This window comes from Oncorhynchus clarkii, chromosome 16 (genome assembly GCF_045791955.1).
Source record: "Oncorhynchus clarkii lewisi isolate Uvic-CL-2024 chromosome 16, UVic_Ocla_1.0, whole genome shotgun sequence".
Lineage (NCBI taxonomy): Eukaryota > Metazoa > Chordata > Actinopteri > Salmoniformes > Salmonidae > Oncorhynchus > Oncorhynchus clarkii.
Window position 1 is genome coordinate 51,033,025 of NC_092162.1, and position 22,066 is coordinate 51,055,090.

The following is a 22,066-nucleotide window of genomic DNA, read 5'->3' on the forward strand; positions in this document are numbered from 1 at the left end:
AGGCCGATAGTTTTTTATATTTTCTGGGTCAAGGTTTGGCTTTTTCAAGAGAGGCTTTATTACTGCCACTTTTAGTGAGTTTGGCACACACATAGTTCATGACATAGTTCACATGATTACACACACCTCCCTGGTCAGAAACTGTGCCCTAAATATCAATATGATCAAAGATATGCACAGGGACTTGTTTATCCACAGGACTTGCACGTAGTCGGGCAGCTGAAGATGGTCTATCTTTAGGCCTGTTAGCCTGGGTGCAAAGAATCTGGAGTTTAATTCACATGAAAAGGAAATGACCCAGGGCACAAGTCCACAGGCGGCTTTAACTTTCTCATGTGACGATAAAAATATTAAAGGTCCAATGCAGCTGTTTTTATTTATATATCAAATCATTTCTGGGTAACAATTACTGTGACTTGTGGACAATTTAAAATGGTAATAAAAAAAAGAAACAAAGACCAATTTCTCAAGCAAGAATTTTTCGTTTCAGGCTTCACCCAGTTTTTCTAGTTGTTTATTCACATCAGTAGGAAATATGTAGGCTACATTGATCTATTTTCAACTAATATTGTATTTCTTTTTCTCAACAGTATGAAGTGAAACGGAACTGAATTTTTTTTTGTACTATCCGCAACTGCTTCTTCAAGTTCAGATCACAACGAAGAAACAAATTCAAGAGAAACATCCCAAAATGAACAAAGTCGCAACAACTCAATAAAAGGAAAGGCTCACTTCAAAGGAAAATATAGAAGCAAACAAAACGAAGAAACAACCAAAGACAAGATACACAGCTGCCCAATCGAAACACGCTCAAGAGAAACAATCCTTTGCCAAAATTGCAAACCCGAGAACATAACTGATCTGAGACCAGAAGTTTGTGCCTACTCAACAGCTTTGACAAAGCACACGTCCCAACGCTGCTCCCAGCCCTCCTCACCTCACCGCACCACCGACTCACCCCGGGGTGCTTAGAGGGCTGCTGTCTGCTAGTTTTTTTCCTTCTCATCCCTTTAGCTGTCTCTCTATCTCCTTGTGCTCTGTTCATTTTGTTGATTTCAAGCAGTGTTATTGCACCTGCGTTTGCCTCCTTTTTTATTTGATTTTTATATATGCAACTTATATGCAGAACTTGTGCCAGAAACCTGCAACAAATACGTGGTGTGTGTGTGTGTTTTGAAGAGAAGATCTCCAACATCTGCACAGTCGTTAACGTTCAAGACCACACCTTTTAAGACGCCAAATCAAGGTAGGTCATTTTATTTTATTTTTTTACACACTTATTCCATAAATGTGTTGGGGCAGCTGAATTTCTATTTCAAAGCTTAGTAGGATTTTGAAAAACTCTTTAGTTTTATTTAAAAACAATTTTTTTATGGCGCATGTCTGAATGTGTCCGAGGTCTGTAAAGGCATCCTCTATATGCCCAGCCATCTTGTCCATCTCCAAAGAAATTTACACAAACTGAAAAATATCCTTTACCCTGCATGAGGCTTTTACTTATCTACACATATCAAGGACTGATTTTGATAGGACTCAATTGATATACTATTCCAGCAGTTCACAAATGCATGCATCAAATTACATTTGATATAGATGTCATTTGAAATTAAATCTAAGAAGAGGAAAACATACGCTCCCAATTTCTACTCTGGTTCCCTGCTGGGCTGTCATAGGGCAGCAATGTAGATATTTATTTGACTATGAAAACAAATTATCCACTAAATGTCCCAGAAATCTTTCTTGACAAAACAATATGCTGCTCTTGTACATGTGCACTTGTGCTATAATTTTAACGAAGATGGTATTATTCTGTAACTTGCTTTGGGTCACTTGGTAACAAGCCATATTAATTGCACCAACTCTCGCAGAGAGATTTAGCGCAGTTGTGAAGTAGTTCCTTTTTTTTTTTTGTAGCCATAGGCGTACTTCATTTTGGAAGTTGTTTTTAGCAAGCTTTCCTCTGCCTCTTTATCCTACCCCTCTACCTGGTCCCATCTAGCCTTATGTTCCTTTGTCTCCTCACACCCACAGACCCTTTCCCATGATTGACACTTTGCTCACTGGCTGACCTTTTTGCCTCCTTTAAAACATTTTTTTCCCCCTTTTCACCCTTGCAGACATCTACTGGGTGGTTTAAAAATAACTAGAAAAATCAAGGCTTTCAAGCAAACCAGTAATCAAGTACAACAAAGGGGTGGAGTTTGACTCAAGTTTATGGAAAAATATGGGCAGCCCCTGGAAAGGCTTTGTCGAGTTTACCTTGCCCGCGTCGCCGCCTGCCGCGTTTGTTAGCGCTGACCTGAGCAGCACCTCCCCCGTCGGACTCAGCCTGTCACCGTACGGCCGATCCGTAAGTTCCATCATCCCCACCACTTCCTCCCTCCGTCTTCTCCCCCCATCGAACACCCATTCACCCTCTCTGCTCTGACTGGCTTAACCTTTCCATTCCTCTGGACTCAGAGACTAGCTTTTGCCCAGGTGCAGTGTAGCAAGTACAGGGTGGTCTAAAGGTTACTGGGAATTTGGGTTTGTTTCAAATTCTGTTTTACCCACCACAATTTATGTAAATGAGGCTGTAAATGCTTTGTGCCATGCCCCATGTCCCCTTAGATTAAAGGTGTGGGATATGGTTAGTGTTGTAATTGCCATCTTATGTAGACAATATAAACAAACTGTTTGATCAGTAACTTCTGTGTAGTGAAGACGGTACAGAAGACATTTGACGAGACTTGGGAGAAAATCTGTTTGGCATTCTTCCTCAAGTAATACTAGACTGAAATTAAGCAAATTTATAACCAAGAGAGGTTAGTTTGTAAGACGAGTTGATTTGGAACTGCGTGGAAACAAGGTTGCTTAATCTGAAATCTTAGGTATCAAAACAGCAAATCAGAACATTGAGGCCGGATCACTAACTACTAGTAAGTTCAACTCTGTTAGCATTGATGCTTTGCTAGGAAGGGTGTTTTTACAAACATTTTTGAGCTGTAGTTAGAATCAGTTCGATTATTTGTTACATCTGTATTTTTTATTTTTTTGTCCGGTTCTTTTGAAATTTAGTTAAACATAAATTCTTGAACAAAACCACATGTCCATGCAAGTCCTTTGTTTACTGGACAAAATGCTTCTGTTAAATCTATCTATGATTATCATGAAGCGTCACTTTTGTGTCCCAATTGTCATTGCTTTTTGAGGGAACCACAGTGCGTTGTTTTTTGCGCCCCCAAGTGTGGATGGTGTTCACACCAGGCCAAACGAACTGAACTAAGTGGGTAAGCGCACCAGAGTTCGGGAAAGATTACGCCAAACCCATTTGGTGTGAAAGCCCCCTAAGGTGACGAGGCTGCTCTGGAACTGTTCATGTAACCAACTATTACCTTACTGTGTAGATGCGCTTCTGTCTAACCAGTCATAAAAAATATTAATGCAAGTAGACCGCTGATTAGCCAGCTCAGCCAATGAGCCAACAAATAAAATCACAGTGAATTGCTTACTGACAAGCCCTTAACACATTTTTTCTTAACTGCATTGTTGGCTAAGTAAAAAAAAATAGATAAGTAAATTCAAATAATTAAAGAGCAGCAGTAATAAAATAATGACGTTCTGAGGAAATGGCAAGCATCTTTTAAACTGTCTGTTTGAGATACACATTTGAGGATGTGTTTTTTTTCGCCAAATAATACTTTGGCCACGAGTTTTGGACGAGTCAACAACATTATTTGGGCAGAATATTAAGTTTAAGTGAGATTAACTGGACAGTTGCACTTTATTTTAGGCAATAATAATGATATAGCATTTCATGAGTTTCATTCCACTTCAGCAATTACAATGTTACATGACCTCCTTCCTCTACCTTTTTGTTCCATCTGTCCATTCCTTCAAATATACTGAATGGCAAGTGCTTTTGTATTCTTTTAGTTTGATGGGGATGCTAGGTCTCTGATAATTACTACATTTCTTTTATGGGTTTCTCTTATGGAATTCTGATTCTCAGGGTCAGTATCGATCAGTGTTTTTATTTGCCTCTCACTTTTACAGTTAACGAAAGCTTAAGAATATAACTTAGAACTAGAACACTGAGGTGTAATGGAATGAAATCTGTGCTCATGGTTAAAACCACAGCTCCAAGTATCTCTGAATTCCAAATATCTTTTGACTCCCCTCCCCATCCAACCAGTGTGACCCAGCCCTGACCCCACTGTCGGATATGGAGAGAGTGCACTCTGAACCCCCTTTGGCACGTAATAATGCCTCTGCCACCTCTGTGGTGGCTATCCCCCGCTCGTTCTCGGTTTCCCACAAAAAACACAAGCGGACACCCCTGTATCGGAGATCAGTAAGTGGGCATGTTGTGTGGGCATCGCATCGGTTGCACCCACAATGATGGACAGCCCTGTCTGCTCCTGTGGTCTCCTTTGGTGACGTTTGCTAACCGCACGGTTTGATTGTTTTGCAGTGGCTCTTGATGACTGATTATTGCTGTGCTTTGAAGTCATATTGTAGCATCCCAGTTCATCTTGACTTAATGTGCAAGTCAATAGAAGAAGGCAATGGTTTCTATAACCAACTGATTTTGCACGCATAATGTTCCTAACTTTGTCAATTTAGGGGTGCTTGTGGATTCAGTTGTGATTGTAACAAATGGAGTGAATAGAAGTGCATGCTTCTCTTGAGCCAACTAGAAATGACTACCGTGTGGCCTTTATTTGTAGTGAATTAGGGTTGGATGGTATCCAGCTTTCCATAGCTTCATACCGTGCCTGTGCCAACCCGGCATATATGGTGTTACCGCAAGGGGCTTTATAAAAATCAAAAAAATCAAATGCCACTTCTGGTTACAAGTACTAAAGAATCCCCATAGAGAATGCTAACGAGAGCATTGCAAACATTTTGTACAGTTTCTGACCTAAATTATACAAGTAACTCAAACGTTACTACATTAGCAAATCAAATGCACAACTGCAGAGCAGTTAGCACATTTTAGACAAGTTATAAGATATCTATCTGGTAAACATTTAGTTGTGAATTTCAATATGTAATTGGATCACCTGGCGCATGCTGCACTACAGTGAGTGACTATAGGCGCTGGTCTCTCGTCGTGGGCTTGTAAACAAACCCCTCGTGACTGGGGACAACCGTAAGCTACATATTGTGACTGGTGAAATGAAGAACGCAATGTTCTTTTATCTCCAAACGTATTGCACAAGTGGACTGCAGGTATTTACGTAAAAGTAACTACAAATATTCAAATGTTTTATATAAATTAAAAAAAGTTGAAACAGTATTGAAAACCATCCCGTAGCTTTTTCCAAATACTGCGGTATAGGGTATATACAGTATACCTCCCAAGCCTATAGTGAATAGTTTTCATGTCGATTCAGACCATTCTGGGGTTGGCCAAATGTGCTTCCCCTGGAATTCACAAGATAGGGGAAGTGTCAGGTAACACCAGAAAGCTCTTTGGGTTAGTCTCTCCAAACTTTGGTTCAACCACCTGTCGGGAAGCACATTTTGGGTAGGGATTGGTCTTTGTAGATGTGTGTTCACTAAATGCATGTTTGGGTAAAATAGGTCCATTCTGTGTGTGTGGGAGTTTAATTTGTCAATTAATTGTTCTATCATACATTTACACAATCCCACTCATAAACTCACATCCGCTCTCAATCTTTAGAGCTGTGTTTTGACTGACCTTTTTGATTTGTTCAATGAGTAACATTCTCCGTTCTTGTTCTGTTTAGATGAGTTTTGACCCTGGCATGCTCCACAATGGGCACACTGCGTTTGCCAATGGCACAGCGGTGGGCATCAGGGAGACTGGCGTGGTGGAGAAGCTGCTCACCTCCTACGGGTTCATCCAGTGCTCGGAGCGGCAGGCGCGCCTCTTCTTTCACTGCTCCCAGTACAACGGCAACCTGCAGGAGCTCAAGATAGGAGGTGAGAGGCCAGGGCTTCTTCTAGTCATTTAGTAGTCTAGTCTCATCCACCAGCCTTCTACTAAACAACACAACTTGTAGGGGTGGTTTCCCCAGACACAGATTAAGCCTAATCCTGGACTAAAGCATTTAAATTAAATTCTCCTTTTGAGTTTGTTTTTTAGTAAAGGACTATGCTTAATCTGTGTTTGGGAAACTGCTCCTTAATGTTTATCTGGTCAGAAAAAAGATTTTAAAAAATCCCCCTAAGATATCCTGGGAGCTGAGTGGTGACAATTGATTTCTGCCTCAATCTCTTCACAAGATACTGTGGGTAGCCTTTAAGTCGATGGAACTCCATGAATGTCCGGTCAGTATTTGGTGTGGCGCACACATTTTCTCAAAACCTGTTTTTCTTACATCTCTCTCTGCCTCTCCAGATGATGTGGAGTTTGAAGTGTCCTCAGACAGGCGTACTGGCAAGCCCATAGCAGTGAAGCTGCTTAAGATCAAACCAGAGGTGCTTCCAGAGGAGCGCATCTCGGGCCAGGTGGGGCCAGACTCGCACGCCTCTCCATTTACTGTGCTGCATGGTTATATTCATCCAGTTAAGGAACACCATTTTACTTTTGGTTCTGTTCTTGTCCGTGTCACCTCAATGTTGGTGTTTGTCAGTTGGGTTTATGTTCAAGCTCATTGTAAATCTTTGTTCATTTTTGTTCATTAATAGTTTCATAGATGCGTACATTCTTTATACTAAACCTTTCTCCCCAAGGATTTGAATCTAATTCTAAATCCACATTTGTCTTTCGATTATTTATGTTATTGTTAGTATCTCCGTTTGTCTGAAACACTAGGAATACCATCTGTTTCCATGGAGATTTACAATGGGCTTAACTTTCCTTGAAATACAATTTGTGTGGTGTTCAGGGGTGGAGGTGGGATTTGATGTTTAAACAAAATAGAAAATATAGAATTGTACATAGCATAAATCTTTATCCAGAAAGTCATTCAATCGAATAAGCTTGATTGGGTGTAATATTTTGATATCCATTGAAGTCTTTTCTATTCGCCTTCTCTTCAATTTGTCTTCTCAAGCATTTCACATCTCATGCAGTAGTATCTACAGTACGTAGCCCTTTGCTTTCTTGATATACTTTTGAAAATTAACCAGTTTGTCTTTTCGCTTACCTGATTATTTTAATGTATGCAATCTAATTAATTACAATGATTGTAGTTAGGTAATCGTGTTTGTCTGACTCACCCAAATGCCATTCTTAACCATCTCCTCCCCATGTGGTTCTTTCTGTCCGTTAGGTCGTCTCAGCGATTCCTACTCACCTGGATGGCAAGTCTGCTCCAGGGCAGGTCCCCACTGGCAGTGTGTGCTATGAGAGAAATGGGGTAAAACTGTCAAATGGCCTAAAGAAAGAGACATGTCAAGGCTGGTAGTCAATGTAATGTAAAGTATGGATTCCTTCCCACGCAGGAGGTGTTTTACTTGACCTACACCCCAGACGACATAGAGGGCAACATGCACCTGGACACGGGAGACAAAGTCAGCTTCTACATGGAAACTAACAAGCAGTAAGTTGTTTTTCTTTAAGTGTCTTATTGTTTCCCAAACAAATTATCTTGAGTTTCACAATTTTTACAATGTTTGATTGCACAATACCTTAGCCCTTTCCTCATGCCTATCATCTTATGTGTGTTTCAGCACCGGTGCAGTCAGTGCACACAACATTGTCCTGGTTAAGAAGAAACAGATGAGGTGCCAGGGGGTTGTCTGTGCCACCAAGGTAAAGCCACACTACACTGTTGTGGATCCCTGGCTGGACATTGGCTAGTCTACCAGTGGCGGTTCTAGACCATTTCAACTGGGAGGGCCAAGCTGGGGCCAGTTGTACTGTTAGAGAGGCCAGTTACATTAGACGTTATTGTTGTCATATAGTTTTCTTCACTGCATTACAGGCATTAGCAGGCAAAAGACCATGTTCATAATCATTCAACAATTTATTTGCATCTCCATTATAATTTCCATTTGCATTACATATTCAGTATCAGGTTTTTGTGGGGTTTTTTGCAAAAAAGATCAGCAAATTCATCTAGACTCAAGGTCTTTGCCCGCCTTGACTCAATACACCTAAATTGCTTAATCTGACATTGTGGACCTGAGAAGTTTTCACCAGCTTTAATGCAGAAAAACTCTGTTCACAAGACACAGTACTAACAGGGATTGAAACAGCTATCTTGCACAGTTTAAAGAGCTCAAAGAAAACTTCTTTATAAGGCTCAATGAATAATGCCAGCTCTACTACACTGGGGGGTCTCTGCATGCCACTCTGTATTTTCCTTTCTACAATTCTTCTGAACTGATGTAGTTCAAGCCCCAAGTCCTCAATATTTGATTCATACATTCTAGCAAATGGAAACAGGGACTTCTCTTTGAGAAACACATCACTTGTAGGGTTTGGATGACATTCATTATGTCACAGTTTTTGATAGGGAACCTTCTGTTAAGCTCATTGAGCATATGATCTAAAACAGGGTAGAAAAGGGTTGTACGAAAACTGCCCTTTTCTTGTTCTGAATCTGACCTCTGACCCACTGTACTGAGTACACAGTCTCCATTAAATTGAGCTTAGCTTTTTTGGTCGTTTTTCAGGGGGGTGTATTGCAGTATCACATTGCTCAGCTGTGTTCAACACTTCATTCCATAGGTCATCAAAAAATGACTCATTCCTGTAGTCATTCAAAGTTTGAACTAAGGCTTCAACTAAATCAACAGCCAGGTCAGGTCAAGTGATGAAGACTGTAGCATATCTGATATAAATGTTGCTTCTCCAAACACTTTATGGAGTGTAACAAGGCACATAATGAATTGTAAATCCATCTGTGCAAGCAGACCTCGTGCCTCAACAGATCTGTCACCATTGTGTTCTTGGACTATGTCTTGTAGGTCTCGCTTAATGGCAGGTAATCTATCCGTAATAATATGTAAAGCCTTATATCGAGATGCCCAGCGAGTGTCACTTAGTCTCTGAAGCTCTGTAGGTGCACCTGGGTACATCTCTTTTTGTATGCTAAGCCATTTTTGATGCACATATGACCCAGATGTGAAGACGTAAAGTCTTTCTAGTAAGGAGAAGAACTGTCCGACCTCAGGGACAGCTTTGACTGTATCCACTAAAACTAAGTTTAGACGGTGTGCACTGCAGTGGATGTTTAAGGCATGCTTTGCTTGTTCTTTAATGCGTGCCTGGACGCCTGAATGCGTGCCACTCATAAAGGAAGCACCGTCATATGCTTGGCCTACTAGGTTGTTTTTGTATTCAAGACCATGACTTTCTAATATGTGTATGATTTTGTCAGTAAGCCCTGCTGCATCTAGTCGATCAGCCTATTCAAAGTAGAGAAAGCTCTCATGGACAGCTCCTCTGAAATAGTACCTGAGTACTAGAGATATCTGCTCCTTTTTTTTAAACATCTTTTGTTTCATCTGCCATTATGCTGAAGACCTCACTGTCTTTCACTTCTTCTATCATTTTGGTTCGAACCATGTCTGCCAAACAACTCAGAACCTCATTCTGAATCTCTTTGCTTGTATATTTTGCATTATGAATGGAAGTCAACCTTTTTTTCACAGTTGTGTCATGCTTAGCTATTGTTTCTAGGATTGCCATGGAGTTCCCTTTATTATCTTACTCTGCAGACTCATCGTGTCCTCTTTGCAATGTTTTTGTGTGGCTGTAAGTAGTAGTACTTCTCCTATTGTTTTAGTCCCTATTTTCTTGAAGCTGTTTGTTGTGTTCCTTGTTTAGGGCATTTACCAGTGTTGCATTACTTTGTACAGCTTTCTGATAGTCTCTCCATATAATCATTGCTTGTTTGTGCTGCTCAAACCTTGCATGAATTGCAAATCCCCCCTCTTTGTAAGTTGCCTTCTTCCAGTTGTTAAAACCCAATTGTGAATCAAATACAGTCTCTGAGACTTTGGGAGGGCTAAAATGCCTGCAGGCGTAACCAAACAATCTGATTTTTTTTAAATCTTTTTTTTATTCAAGCCAGGGGTGGATATGGTGCCAGGTCGCCTTGAAGCTCCTCCTCCCGTCCCCATCAGAGTTCTTGGGTATATGTTCATCATTGGCTGCGCCAGTGGTTCCTCTTGGGATTTGCTGATATCTGCCAAAGAAAAAAATATATAATTAAAAATATCTATTTGGGTAATTTTAGATATACCATTGCCATCAGGCAACTTCTGAAATCCATCTGATATCTATATCACAAGACCAATAGCATGTTAAATAAGAATTCATTTCAATCACAAACCGACTCATTTCTATACACCATATAAACTGACTAATTGCACTGCTTTACAAGTAACCACAGATTTATTCAACATCACAAACCTGATGGTCCACTGCTTGTGGAAGCACGAGGCTCCTCTGTTGGTGTCTCACTCTCAGCCTATACCTCAGCCTCTCTCTCCATCTGTCTCACTTTCCTGCTCTATGCCTTCACTCTCAGTCTCTCTCCAATGGATAAGTCTTCCTGCTCTCTTTCTGCAGGCTCTCTGCTCTCTCCACACCTGAACCATCTGTCTCACTGTCGGCCTTGTATTTTCTTTGGAAGAAGGACATGATGTCCTTTCTCTTCATTTTGGTGAAAACTAAAGAGCAAAAGCAATGGGGACCACGCTTATTAATTCATTTAGTTAAAATAACTGACTTGCTAGGTAACTACCCTTTTATGTCTAACTGTTTTACCGTACAATGCATTTACGGAGTGTGGTTTAAGTAAAAACACTCAGCACCATGAGTTTGTTGATCATATATTTGTTACTTTGTGGCAGTATGAAAAAGTATCAAACGGCCAGGTTAAGATAAGCTGATCTAACGTTACACTTCTGTAATGCATTTAATACAAATACAACATATTAACAATTTTACACACCTCTATATTTCCTTTGTGCTTGAACTATAATATTCGTGCGGAATTTCTTACAACTTCTGAATAGAAAAAAACTTGCAGATGCATGTGGTATGATACTGTTGTGTTCCGCCTAAAGCTGTCCCTCTAGAAAATGTGTGGGTTAAATTAGTGTTCTGCGTTGCCACTGTCTAATACCGGATGTAAAAAAAGAACAATAACATTTTTGCTATGTAAAAATGATTTCACACCCCCCCACCCCACCCAGAACCGCTAGTGTAGTCTACGTGCCTGATTATGTTCTATAACCCCTTGTGTTGTGTCTGGCAGGAGGCCTTTGGGTTCATTGAGAGGGCTGATGTGGTGAAGGAGATCTTCTTCCACTACAGCGAGTTCAAGGGCGACCTGGAGGCCCTGCAGGCCGGCGACGACGTGGAGTTCACCATCAAAGAGAGAAACGTAGGTGGCATCACATGGAACCGTTCTGGCAAAGTATAGAATATTAGGCCAGTATTGGATCATTGGAATCAAGTTGTTGTTCTTAAGATGTTGGGGACTTGTCAAAGCAGGCTTAGGTTTAATGGCAGTCAATATGTCTCAATAGGAAAAGCCATTCAACAGAAATGATTCCTATTATGTATATGTTCTCTACACATATTGATGCCATAAGCCTGTAAAGATGCAAAATAATATCCTAATAGTGGAGGGAAAGCAACATTTGAAGTAACTAAAGCATCTTGTTTTCTCTCATTTAGGGGAAAGAGGTGGCTACTGACGTGAGGCTGCTCGCCCAGGGGACAGTCATATTTGAGGACATCAGCATCGAGCAGTTTGAAGGCACTGTTATCAAGGTCATCCCTAAAGTTCCAACCAAGAACCAGGTCAGAAACCTAAACCATGCCTCTATGCTCATAAGTAACCTGAGTGTTTGGTATTTACTGAATCGTATAGATTATTTTGATGAAAATTATAAATCTTTTAAAATTGTTCCTCCCCATTTCAGAATGATCCACTACCAGGCCGCATCTGTGCCAGGATCAGTTACACAGACAAGGAGCTCCTGTTTGGTGAGAAGGACACCAAGTCCAAGGTGACCCTGCTGGAAGGCGACCATGTGCAGTTCAACATTTCCACGGACCGTAGGGACAAGCTGGAGCGGGCCACCAACATCGACATCCTGCCTGATACCTTCCACTTCACCAAGGAGTCCCGTGAGATGGTAAGGACCCTGAGGAGATCCATGGTACGCCCTCTAGTTCATTTGAGGAAGCTTGTTTGTGGGGTTTTAATTGAATATGGCAACCTAGTTAAATTATCTGATGTTAGTCCATATTCCATACTGATGTGTAAATCCTACAAAATGCATGAGCAGAAACCTGGATTGGAACTTTTCAACATTGTATCTACAGTGCACTGTCCTTTAAATGTTATAGAGTCTACAGCATCTCTGCTGTGGTAACGGCTCTCCCTCTCCTCTCTGTCCTATAGGGTGTGATCGCTGCCATGCGCGACGGCTTTGGCTTCATCAAGTGTGTGGACCGGGATGCCAGGATGTTCTTTCACTTTAGCGAGGTCCTGGAGGAAAGCCAGCTGCACATCTCTGACGAAGTCGAGTTCACCGTTGTGCCCGTGAGTCCAGGGAAAAAGTCCATGGTCCGTTTTTCAACATAAAAATGCTGTCTTTTAATTCCTTTACTCTCGCCTGCCCTCTTTCTGTCCATCTTCAGGGGTTGTGTTAGCGTTCCGAAATCTACATTTTCGAAATGGAGACCATACAAAAAATCAGCTTTTTAAATAATTTCACCTTTGTTTTTATATTGAAAGTAGTGGATTTTTTATTTTTCTTCTCATCAAAAGTGATCAGTGGCTTGCAACTATAGTTTTCCTTCACAGAAAAATTGTGCAACACATTTGGCAGAAAAAGCTTAATTTTCATCAGATGACAACAGAAGTGCAGCGCTATTTGGCTAGCAGTCAAACAAGTAAATGTAACTTACAATGAATAAGCTAAGTCTTTTATTTTACCATGCATGTCTGTTGATCAGAAGGAAATGTAGCTGGCTACATTCTTTCTAATGTTTTGGTTGAAGTTAATGTTGCATTTTACCAGAGACAAGTAGGCTACAATGAGGAAAGTACAGGAGAAAAGTAACGACACATGGGTAGGTCTTCTGATATAATGCCCATTTGTGAATTCTCATCCAAGTGGAGAAGTGCAACTAAAGCACAAACGGAAGGGTCTGTCAGAGTACCAAACGTGTACATGTACGCACAGCAGTGTTTTTAGAATTTTGGACCGTTGGCATTCATGCTTTTCGAATTCTCAACGCAGCGCTGCAACTGCCAACACATTCCAATGAATAGAGGGTTGGGAATTGTGGGGAATTGCGCATTCGGGCTCTTATGTCCCCGTGGCTGGTTGTCTTGGAGCCATGCATCTATGTCACAATGGGATGCTGGACTATCGTTTCCTAGTGTCTGTGGACTGATTTACGCTTAAGTCTGTCGAGCAGAAATTACAATAAGAAGCATTTTAGATCTGTATTTACAAAACGCAGCAAGATATTTCTTCTATGCGTTTTATCTTTTTTGTTGTTATGAAAAACACAGAATTCTGCTCTTCCAAGGGTGTTACTTTAGTAGGGAACTATTGCTTTATGAATGAACATGCAGTCAATTGTTTTAAATATTAAGAATTCTCATTCTTTGAACCCATTCAAATTTCCTAGGCACATTGTTCAAAATATATTTTGGTCTCTGGTTACCTCCACAATATAATCCAGACAATCTCAATGAGAGCTTTATCGAACACCATCAATAATTGAAAGGGGTGTTTTCTCCCTCCACTCTCCTGTGCAGGACATGCTGTCTGCCCAGAGGAACCACGCGGTGCGCATCAAGAAGCTGCCTAAAGGCACAGTGTCCTTCCATACCCAGTCTGAGCAGCGCTTTGTGGGCGTGGTGGAGAAGGAAGCCACGGCAGCCATCACCAACAACAAGAGCGCAAGCCCCAGCAAGGCCAAAGAGAAGGTACGAGAGCACCCAGGGCAGCACTAGAAAGCCCACAGCAACTTTTGTCCCTTTTTTGTTTTGTCTTTATTCCCTGCCTGATTTTTCTTTTACATTTATTTCCCCGTTTCCCTCGCCTCTTAGTCTGATCAGTATTGAAAACCTCTCCGAGATGACACACACACACACACACACACACACACACACACACTTCCCATTGTGTTTGCACATTTTTCAGACCACCGATTTTTGATGACCCCTCTTTTAGTTCTAATTCTCCTCTTTCCTTTCTCCTTTCACCCTTTCCCCCTCATGCTACTTCTCTCCATTAGAAAAAAGACAAGGTAGGCGTTCGGTCTTTGCATGATGCCATCACCCTGATCGATGCTTTATTTATGCCAATACGCGCGTTCTATTGAATTGTTTTCCTACGGGGTTGACACCAACTGCGGCACAGTACTAACCACTAGTTTTGGATAAGTCTCCTCAAATTGTCTAGATCTAACATTGATTTGCCAGAGTTTTTACATGGCTACCGCGAGAAGCTCCCCTAGTTACCTTAAATTCACAATGATTTGTTTTTTTACTCGCTCTTTTTCATTTTTCGGCAGACATGCATAGTTGACATGTACGCTCAAATAGGTAGTCTGAATGTGTATATTTATCTTATTTCTTATTATAAACTAGTAGAAAAGGTTAGTGCTGTGGTCTATGTCCTGCCAAATGTGCTCCTCACCCAAGAGTTGACGGCATGGTTTCAGTCCACTAATTAAACTTTAAATCAATTCCTCTGTAAAAACACTTCACTTTTGAAGTCATGCTATTTGTTTTACTAGTTCCTAAGGAGATAGGACATTTAACACTTTGTACAAAGGTGTTGATTTCACACAGTTAAGGCTAATGCTAACCAAATACTACCAGGGCTGCTTTGGAATGTGTACCAGTCATCTGCACAATTAGCTTTTTAAGGACTTGCTACTGCTGATATACTCCAAAGCTTATATCAAAGATGCATTCCTCCCTTCCTCTGAAGTAATCACTGATCTGCACCGGCTTGGATGAATGATTTATTTTTCCCCTACCCATTTACTTACACCTATCCAGCCTGTTCAGATCAGTAATAAAAAAAATGACAGGAATGGTGCCTTTTCCTCTCTGGAAGTATTTTAACATTTCCCAATGCTCAGAACCACAGTAGGGTGCTACAGTTCAATGCCTGAGTTCTGGAGAGAAGAGCATTAGCCAACCTTTGACTGGAACTGTCAGTCTAATCAGTTTGCTGATGTGTCCTCCTGTAGGAAGCAGAAGAGGGAGTGATTTCTTATGAGGACTGTGGAGTGAAGCTGACTGTATCGTACCATGTCAAAGATCTGGAGGGAGCTGCCCAGCCACAGGCAGGAGACAAGGTACTGAAAACCAGTTTACAAGTTAAACCAGTAAAACAAATCAACACTGGCTCAAATGTGCTTTGTCGAAATGGCAACGTACCAACCCCAAAAATACATCCTGCAGTTGGTGGTTTCTATTTGGTGTAAATCCAACCTTGTCTTCAAGGTGGAGTTCTCCATCAATGAGGTAAAGAGGACGGGCCAGCAGAGCGCGGTCACCATTAAGATCCTCAACCGCACAGTCAACACCAAAAGGCTGCTGGGATACATCGCCACGCTGAAAGACAACTTTGGGTTCATTGAGACGGCCAATCACGATCAAGAGATCTTCTTTCACTACAGGTACAACTATTCAAGACAGGCAAGCTACAGTGTAAAATATGTTGGTTGTTGGCACATTAGATGTGTCCAAAAGGGGAGGTCCCACGTTTTTCATACTGCCTGTATCTCTCTGTACCAGTGAGCTGTGTGGAGACATGGAGAACCTGGAGCTGGGTGACACTGTGGAATACACCCTGTCCAAGGGCAAAGGAAACAAAGTCAGCGCTGAGAAGGTTATGAAGATGGCAGCAGGTAGGCAAGACAATGCTCTAGTCATTTGTTTGATTTTGTGCTACAGTACGCTCTATAGTGAAGCATTTCTATATTAGTCATCAGTGTCTATGCTAATGGTGTGCTGTTATTGCAGTGAATAGTGTGGGACAGGATGTTGGTGAGGCGGTGATGCTGGGGAAGGTGGTGCGCCCTCTGCGTAGTGTGGACCCGTCGCAGACAGAGTACCAGGGGCTCATCGAGCACTCAGAGGAAGGCGAGTCCCCACTGGCAGTGGAGGGTTATGTCCATCAATTCAATGTTTTTACTCCTGCACATACTCTACAATAACCAAATGACTAAAATGACCATTCCTCTTCTCCCACCTTGTCCCTCTAACCATTCAGAGGGCATGAAGGGCCAGAATTACTCATTTGGCATCATGGGCATGACAAACAAGGCAGACTGTCTGCAGAAAGGAGAGCTGGTGAAGTTCCAGCTGTGCACAGTGGCCCAGACAGGACAGAAGATGGCCTGCAACGTTGTGCCCCAACGCAAAGCCTTAGTGGAGTGCGTCAAGGACCAGGTATCTGATCATGATTGTTGAAACGGGTGCAGGCACACGTAATTTAATTGCCTTTCAAATAATACTTTATAGATGTATTTTTCAAGTTTGCTAAGGAAACCTAATATGAAGAAATAAGGACGTATAATTTTTGGACTTTCTTGGTGTGGCTACCCATGTTGAGTGCTATGCCTATTTAGTCTGTAATGTCTTGTCTCCCCAGTTTGGTTTCATCACATATGAAGTTGGTGAGAGTAAGAAGCTGTTTTTCCATGTCAAAGAGGTGCAGGATGGCTTGGAGCTCCAGACTGGGGATGAGGTGGAGTTCTCAGTCATTCTCAACCAACGCACAGGGAAATGTAGTGCCTGCAATGTGCGCAGAGTCAGGTAAAGACAGCAGGGGGGTGTACAAGTACCCATGAAGTGGGCTAAAATGTTTTGATTAAATCGTCTCCCCCCCTCAATCTATACACAATACCCGATAATGACAAAGCAAAAACAGGGTTTTAGAAATTTTAGCAAATGTATAAAAAACTGAAATCGCATAAGTATTCAGACCCTTTACTCTCTACTTTGTTGAAGCACCTTTGACAGAGATTACAGCCTTGAATCGTCTTGTGTATGACGTTACAAGTTTGGCAGACCTGTATTTGGGGAGTTTCTCCCATTATTCTTTGCAGATCCTCTCAAGCTCTGTCAGGTTGTATGGGGAGTGTTGCTGCACAGCTATTTTCAGGTCTCTCCAGAGATGTTCTGGCTGGGACATTCAGAGACTTGTCCCGAAGCCTTTTCTGCGTTGTCTTGGCTGTGTGCTTAGGGTCCTTGTTCTGTTGGAAGGTGAACTTTTGCCCCAATCTGAGGTCCTGAGCAGGTTTTCATCAAGGATCTCTCCGTGCTTTGCTCCGTTCATCTTTGCCTCGATCCTGACTAGTCTTCCAGTACCTGCTGCTGAAAAACATCCCCACAGAATGATGCAGCCACCACATGCTTCACTGTAGGGATGGTGCCAGGTTTCCTCCAGACATGACGCTTGGCACTCAGGCCAAAGAGTTCAATATTTGTTTCATCAGAACAGAGAATCTTGTTTCTCATGTTCTGACAGTCTTTAGGTGCCTTCTGCTGTCATGTGCCTTTTACTGAGGAGTGGCTTCCATCTGGCCACTACCATAAAGGCCTGATTGGTGGAGTACTGCAGAGATGGTTGTTCTTCTGGAAGGTTCTCCCATCTCCACAGAGGAACTCTAGAGCTTTGTCAGTGACCGTCGGGTTCTTGGTCACCCCCCTTACCAAGGCCCTTCTCCCCCGATTGCTTGACCTGGCAGCCTGCTAGGAAGAGTCTTGGTGGTACCTAACTTCTTCCATTTAAGAATAATGGAGGCCACTGTGTTCTTGGAGACGTTCAGTGTTGCAGAAATGTTTTGGTACCCTTCCCCAGATCTGTGCCTCGACACAATCCTGTCTCAGATATTTCTGTTTTTATTTTTTTAAATAAATTTGCAAACATTTCTAAAAACCTATTTTTGCTTTGTCATTATGGGGTATTGTGTGTATACTTAGGGGGGAGAAACTACTTAATCAATTTTAGAATAAGGCTTGTAAGGTAAGTATGGAAAAAGTCAAGTTGTCTTAATACTTTTCAATGTCACTGTAAATGAGTTAAATTTAACCTCTAGCCACCAGATTTACTAGTCATGTCTCATTTATGACCCAGTTATCCTAGACGGTATAGTGTTGGTTAAAAGCCATCTTGTTTCTCTACCCCCACAGTGAAGGGCCTAAACCTGTGGCAACCCCCCGTCCCGATCGTTTGGTCAACCGGCTCAAGAGCATCACCCTGGATGACTCTAGCGCCCCCCGCCTAGTCATTGTGAGACAGCCCCGTGGCCCTGACAACTCAAAGGTACACACATTTGGTAGCAAAATGCTGTATAATAGGTTCTGATTTATATTTAAGGTGTGTTAAGTGTGTTGCTTATAATGACCGGTCTTTGTTTTGTACCTAGGGCTTCAACGTGGAGCGGAAGACTCGTCAACCGGGTGTAATTGACTGAACAGTATATACCCCGTCTGGAATAGGTTGGGCCCAGATTTATAAATGCAATCCCAGAATGGAGGACAACAATGGAAAGGGAATTTTGCTGTCTTGCAGAAACATGCTCTTACACACATACATACTCTTGACAGGCACACAGAAATAAGCATGTGTAACACCTCTCCCTGTTCCATCACCTGCAATGGAACCCTCTCATTCCATTTGTTCCCTGCCACCCACATATGTACTTGATACGGTTTCATACTGCAGTATACATTGCAGGTTTCTCTTCTGAGTGTGTGTGTGATTGTTGTGCATAAGGTGTTTTAGAAATGGTAGAAGTTACAGAGGATTTGTTTTAAAGGGTTTCTGCTCCCCTTAAAATCAGAGTGCTGGTTGTGTGGCATTGTCTTGTCCTCATCTTTGCTGAATCTGCTTAAATGTCTGGAATTCTGCACCTGCAACCTGTTGTGTATGTGGATATGTGTGAGTGTGGGCATGTATTAGAGCTCACCTGCTTCTTCCATTTGCTCTCCCTCATTTAAGGAAATGAAATGATTCTCATTTGCCAATGGTTTCCACTATGCTTTCCTACAAAATGCATAAAGCAAAGTTCCCTTCATAAGGAGGATCCTGTTTTTCATATGTGGAGGCTATTTCACGGAGGCTATTTCTCTGCTCGGTTTTTTGAGCAGTTTTGAAACACTTTATCCAAGAGCTGGAGTGAAAGCATGGTGTTGTGTGTTGTGATGTATGTGAATGTTTAAGTGACTATGATTAGGATTTACTTTGACAAATCTGGAGCATTTCAATACCTTTTCAGTATTCACACGCTCCATAAGCAATTTCCCCAGGTGCAGAATTCCTAATGGCATCTTATATCCAGCAGTTATTTTATACAATGTATTCTTTTTTTTTTGCACATATTTCTTTTTTTGTTCCATTGAATCTCTATCTGCTAATTAATAAAATGAAGTAAAAATAAGGTGCCTAAAAACTACAAAGAAAACAAAAAAATTAGATGTATCCTCTGACCCCAGCCAACCGCCAAAATATTAAGAACAATCTGGGGATGGCTTTTTTTTCTAGTAGAAATAATACTGGTCTGCATCCCAAATACCTGTGGGTGGAAATATACTGTATGTAATGTGTGCTTTTTTCTTAGTGAAAGATTAAAACATCACAATATAACAAAAATACATTTTACTAAAGTAAAAGAGGGGGAAAAGTTAAAGTATTAGAATTCATCTTAAGGATCAGGATATCTATTATTGTGCTTTAGTGGCATTGGTGGGTGATCTGTTGTGCCTGAATGCACATATGGGAGTTAGTCTAAATGAATTTAAACTGGCGATCACTGGGTTCCTCCTGAACTGCATAGAGGCTCTCCTATGTACTTTTGTTAATGGTCTTGAATGAAACAATTGAATTAAAGTTTTATGAAAATTACATATGGCGTTTGTCTTTATTTAAAAGAAAATCAAGGCAGTTGAATCTTTATTTCTTAATATATAGTTTGTAGAATGTATTTTACTCAATGGCAGTAAGATACTTATTTAAAATGTTTTCTTTGTATAGGCTTGAAAATATCATTTGACAGTGCAGTAAAAAGGAAATGCTGTCCTTAACTCTTTTCAAACCAAGGTGCCTGAACAGTGGAACAAAATTAAGATTTAAAAGATATTAAGAAACTCTTGGTAGGACAAATATTGAGCCTTTTTATTTTTACAGCAACAGAACAGTCAGTACAGAAATGTGAAACTGCAAACAAATCATGTATTTATTATGGATCCCTATGGCAGCAGCTACTCCTCCTGGGGTTCAGCAAAACCAAGGCAGTTTATACAATTTTAAAAGCATTACATTACATTCACATATTTCACAACACACTGTGTGCCCTCAGGCCCCTACTCCACCATTAACACATCTACAGTACAAAATCCATGTGTACGTGTGTGTATGCATGTCTGTGCCTATGTTTGTTGCCTCACAGTCCTCGCTGAACGCTAAGGCTATATTGTGTTTGGTTTTTACAGATAAGTTTCCGTTTTTCCTCAACCTCTTTTCAAACTCTGGTGCTGCCCAGATGTATCATTATTTCAGAGATATGCACAACCCTTGGTTGTGTTTCTGGATTTGGACTCTGAGCTTCAGACCAGCATGTCCACCAGTCCCTAAGCTGACTTGGCCCTGAGGGCCGCAATTCCTTGATCTGGTTTGGAAGAACTACAGCATGAGGATGACTGGAGTCCACTCTGGACGCAAACTTCCTGTCAGTATTTACCACACTGACTGTAAGAGGTCTTGATTGATTCAGGGCCTCATCCAGCCTTGTCCACCCTGCAGCAGCAGGAGATGTGGCATCTTGGCTTGAAACGTTCACTTGCTCCTCTTGAACAGTTCTCCTGTCCCTTGAAGAATCAAGACCTTGCATTTTGCGTTTGTACTCTTCTAACTTGGCCTTACACTCCACAGCTTTCACCTTCATCTCCAGGAACTGTTCCTGCAAGTCTTTCTCATATCCCTCCTCGGCCTTCAGCTCATTTTTCCAAAATTCCAGGTGCTCTGCCTCCTCCACTATTTTTTGCTGGGCCTCTTGGTCAGCTTGCCTGGCCTTTCGTTGCTCCTCCAGCTCATGAATTTGGCTATCCGTGCAGGTTATTTGGACCTGCAGCTCTTTCAGACTAGCCTGTTGAATCGCAACTAGTGCTCTTAACTTCCTTTTCTCATCAACCATCTTAAGGGCACTGGTTGGATTCTGCTGGCCCTCAGCTTTTATCTTTGTCATGCTAACCTCTGGGTGTTTCTTAACATGTTGGATATCATTACCTTCATCAGAATTGAAAAGGTTACTTTTCTCTCTGTCCCTGCCCTGGTCTCCCATGCAGCAGGAGATTCGCTGGTGCTCAGTGGACTTAGCACTCTTTTCTCTACATTTGCTCTGCAAAACCCCAGGAGTGGAGGGATCCTTGGCAACAGTGACCGTAACGTTCAGGGAACAACCATCCCTTTTAACCGTGTCCATCCTGCTACCCTTTTCGCGGCCTGATTGGTTCACTGTGCCCCTTCCTATGCTCTCCAGCCATCCCCAAGCCTCCTCCATCAGGGTCAGGGACTTTCTTTTGGGCTTTTTTGGTTCTTCCGGTCGCTGTTCGGCTTGTTGCCGCAGGCACGATAAGGGAGGGAGGCTTTGACGGTGTAAACTAAGCCCACCGCTAAGCCTTTGTACCTTGCCCCCAGCATCTGCTCTCCTAAGCTGAGGGCCAGCCTCGTATCTGCCGCCTTTCGCTCTGCTAGGCCCTTCCCAGAGGGATGGCCCATTGTGCAGCAGGGTGAGCTGGATCTCTCTGGCCTGCTGGCCGTACTTCTCAAGAGACTCCAGAAGCCGTTCATTAGGCGTCATATTTCGCTCAAACTCTTTGAATTTCTCCTGAAGTGTGTAGCGCCCAGGACGACCTAAGCAGAGGAAGATAATTAGGATGAATTTATTACCTGAAAAGATTGATTTGTATGAGAAATCAAGTAAAGTATACAGTGAAATGAGACCCTAAAATGTAAATGCCGCCAGATGTGTACTCACCAAGGGATTGAGCCAAAGCTATGACTACTTCCTGGCATGTGGTTTTCTCAGTAACTCCACAGACAACACGTGGGACTCCCTCCACTGATACCTTAACCTCCATTCTTATTCTGTATTCAGAAA

At 41.9% G+C, this 22,066-nt stretch overlaps 2 protein-coding genes across 51 annotated transcripts in view; one reads left to right on the top strand and one right to left on the bottom strand.

Moving 5' to 3' along the window:
• LOC139368698 (cold shock domain-containing protein E1-like) overlaps nt 1-19,812 on the top strand; it is a 32,700-nt gene extending 12,888 nt beyond the window's left edge. The window contains exons 2-22 of one of the 50 annotated variants that reach the window (XM_071107903.1): nt 591-1,246; nt 2,118-2,350; nt 4,175-4,333; nt 5,736-5,931; nt 6,350-6,516; nt 7,227-7,313; nt 7,378-7,496; nt 7,627-7,708; nt 11,169-11,297; nt 11,594-11,719; nt 11,842-12,081; nt 12,327-12,491; nt 13,698-13,868; nt 15,146-15,253; nt 15,402-15,577; nt 15,696-15,808; nt 15,924-16,043; nt 16,174-16,352; nt 16,555-16,718; nt 18,099-18,231; nt 18,335-19,812. In XM_071107903.1, the coding sequence (XP_070964004.1) occupies nt 2,225-2,350; nt 4,175-4,333; nt 5,736-5,931; nt 6,350-6,516; nt 7,227-7,313; nt 7,378-7,496; nt 7,627-7,708; nt 11,169-11,297; nt 11,594-11,719; nt 11,842-12,081; nt 12,327-12,491; nt 13,698-13,868; nt 15,146-15,253; nt 15,402-15,577; nt 15,696-15,808; nt 15,924-16,043; nt 16,174-16,352; nt 16,555-16,718; nt 18,099-18,231; nt 18,335-18,382 (2,808 nt within the window). In that variant the 5' untranslated portion in view covers nt 591-1,246; nt 2,118-2,224 and the 3' untranslated portion in view covers nt 18,383-19,812. The remainder of the gene's footprint in view (nt 1-590; nt 1,247-2,117; nt 2,351-4,174; nt 4,334-5,735; nt 5,932-6,349; nt 6,517-7,226; nt 7,314-7,377; nt 7,497-7,626; nt 7,709-11,168; nt 11,298-11,593; nt 11,720-11,841; nt 12,082-12,326; nt 12,492-13,697; nt 13,869-15,145; nt 15,254-15,401; nt 15,578-15,695; nt 15,809-15,923; nt 16,044-16,173; nt 16,353-16,554; nt 16,719-18,098; nt 18,232-18,334) is intronic. The other 49 variants (XM_071107905.1, XM_071107906.1, XM_071107909.1 and 46 more) reach the window with 49 other exon arrangements.
• A 428-nt stretch (nt 19,813-20,240) lies between these two features.
• LOC139367684 (ras association domain-containing protein 8-like) lies at nt 20,241-22,046 on the bottom strand. The gene is made up of 2 exons (XM_071105969.1): nt 21,944-22,046; nt 20,241-21,819 (listed from the first exon to the last, which is right to left on the bottom strand). Exons 1-2 carry the CDS (start codon nt 22,044-22,046, stop codon nt 20,429-20,431), a joined length of 1,494 nt encoding a protein of 497 aa, XP_070962070.1. The 3' UTR covers nt 20,241-20,428.
• Nucleotides 22,047-22,066: the final 20 nt, after the last annotated feature.

Coding starts and splice junctions, on each gene's coding strand:
- LOC139367684 (XM_071105969.1), bottom strand. CDS start 22,046: ATGGAGGTTAAGGTATCAGTGGAGGGAGTCCCACGTGTTGTCTGTGGA. Junction 21,820..21,943: donor AGCTTTGGCTCAATCCCTTG/GTGAGTACACAT, acceptor TCCTCTGCTTAG/GTCGTCCTGGGCGCTACACA.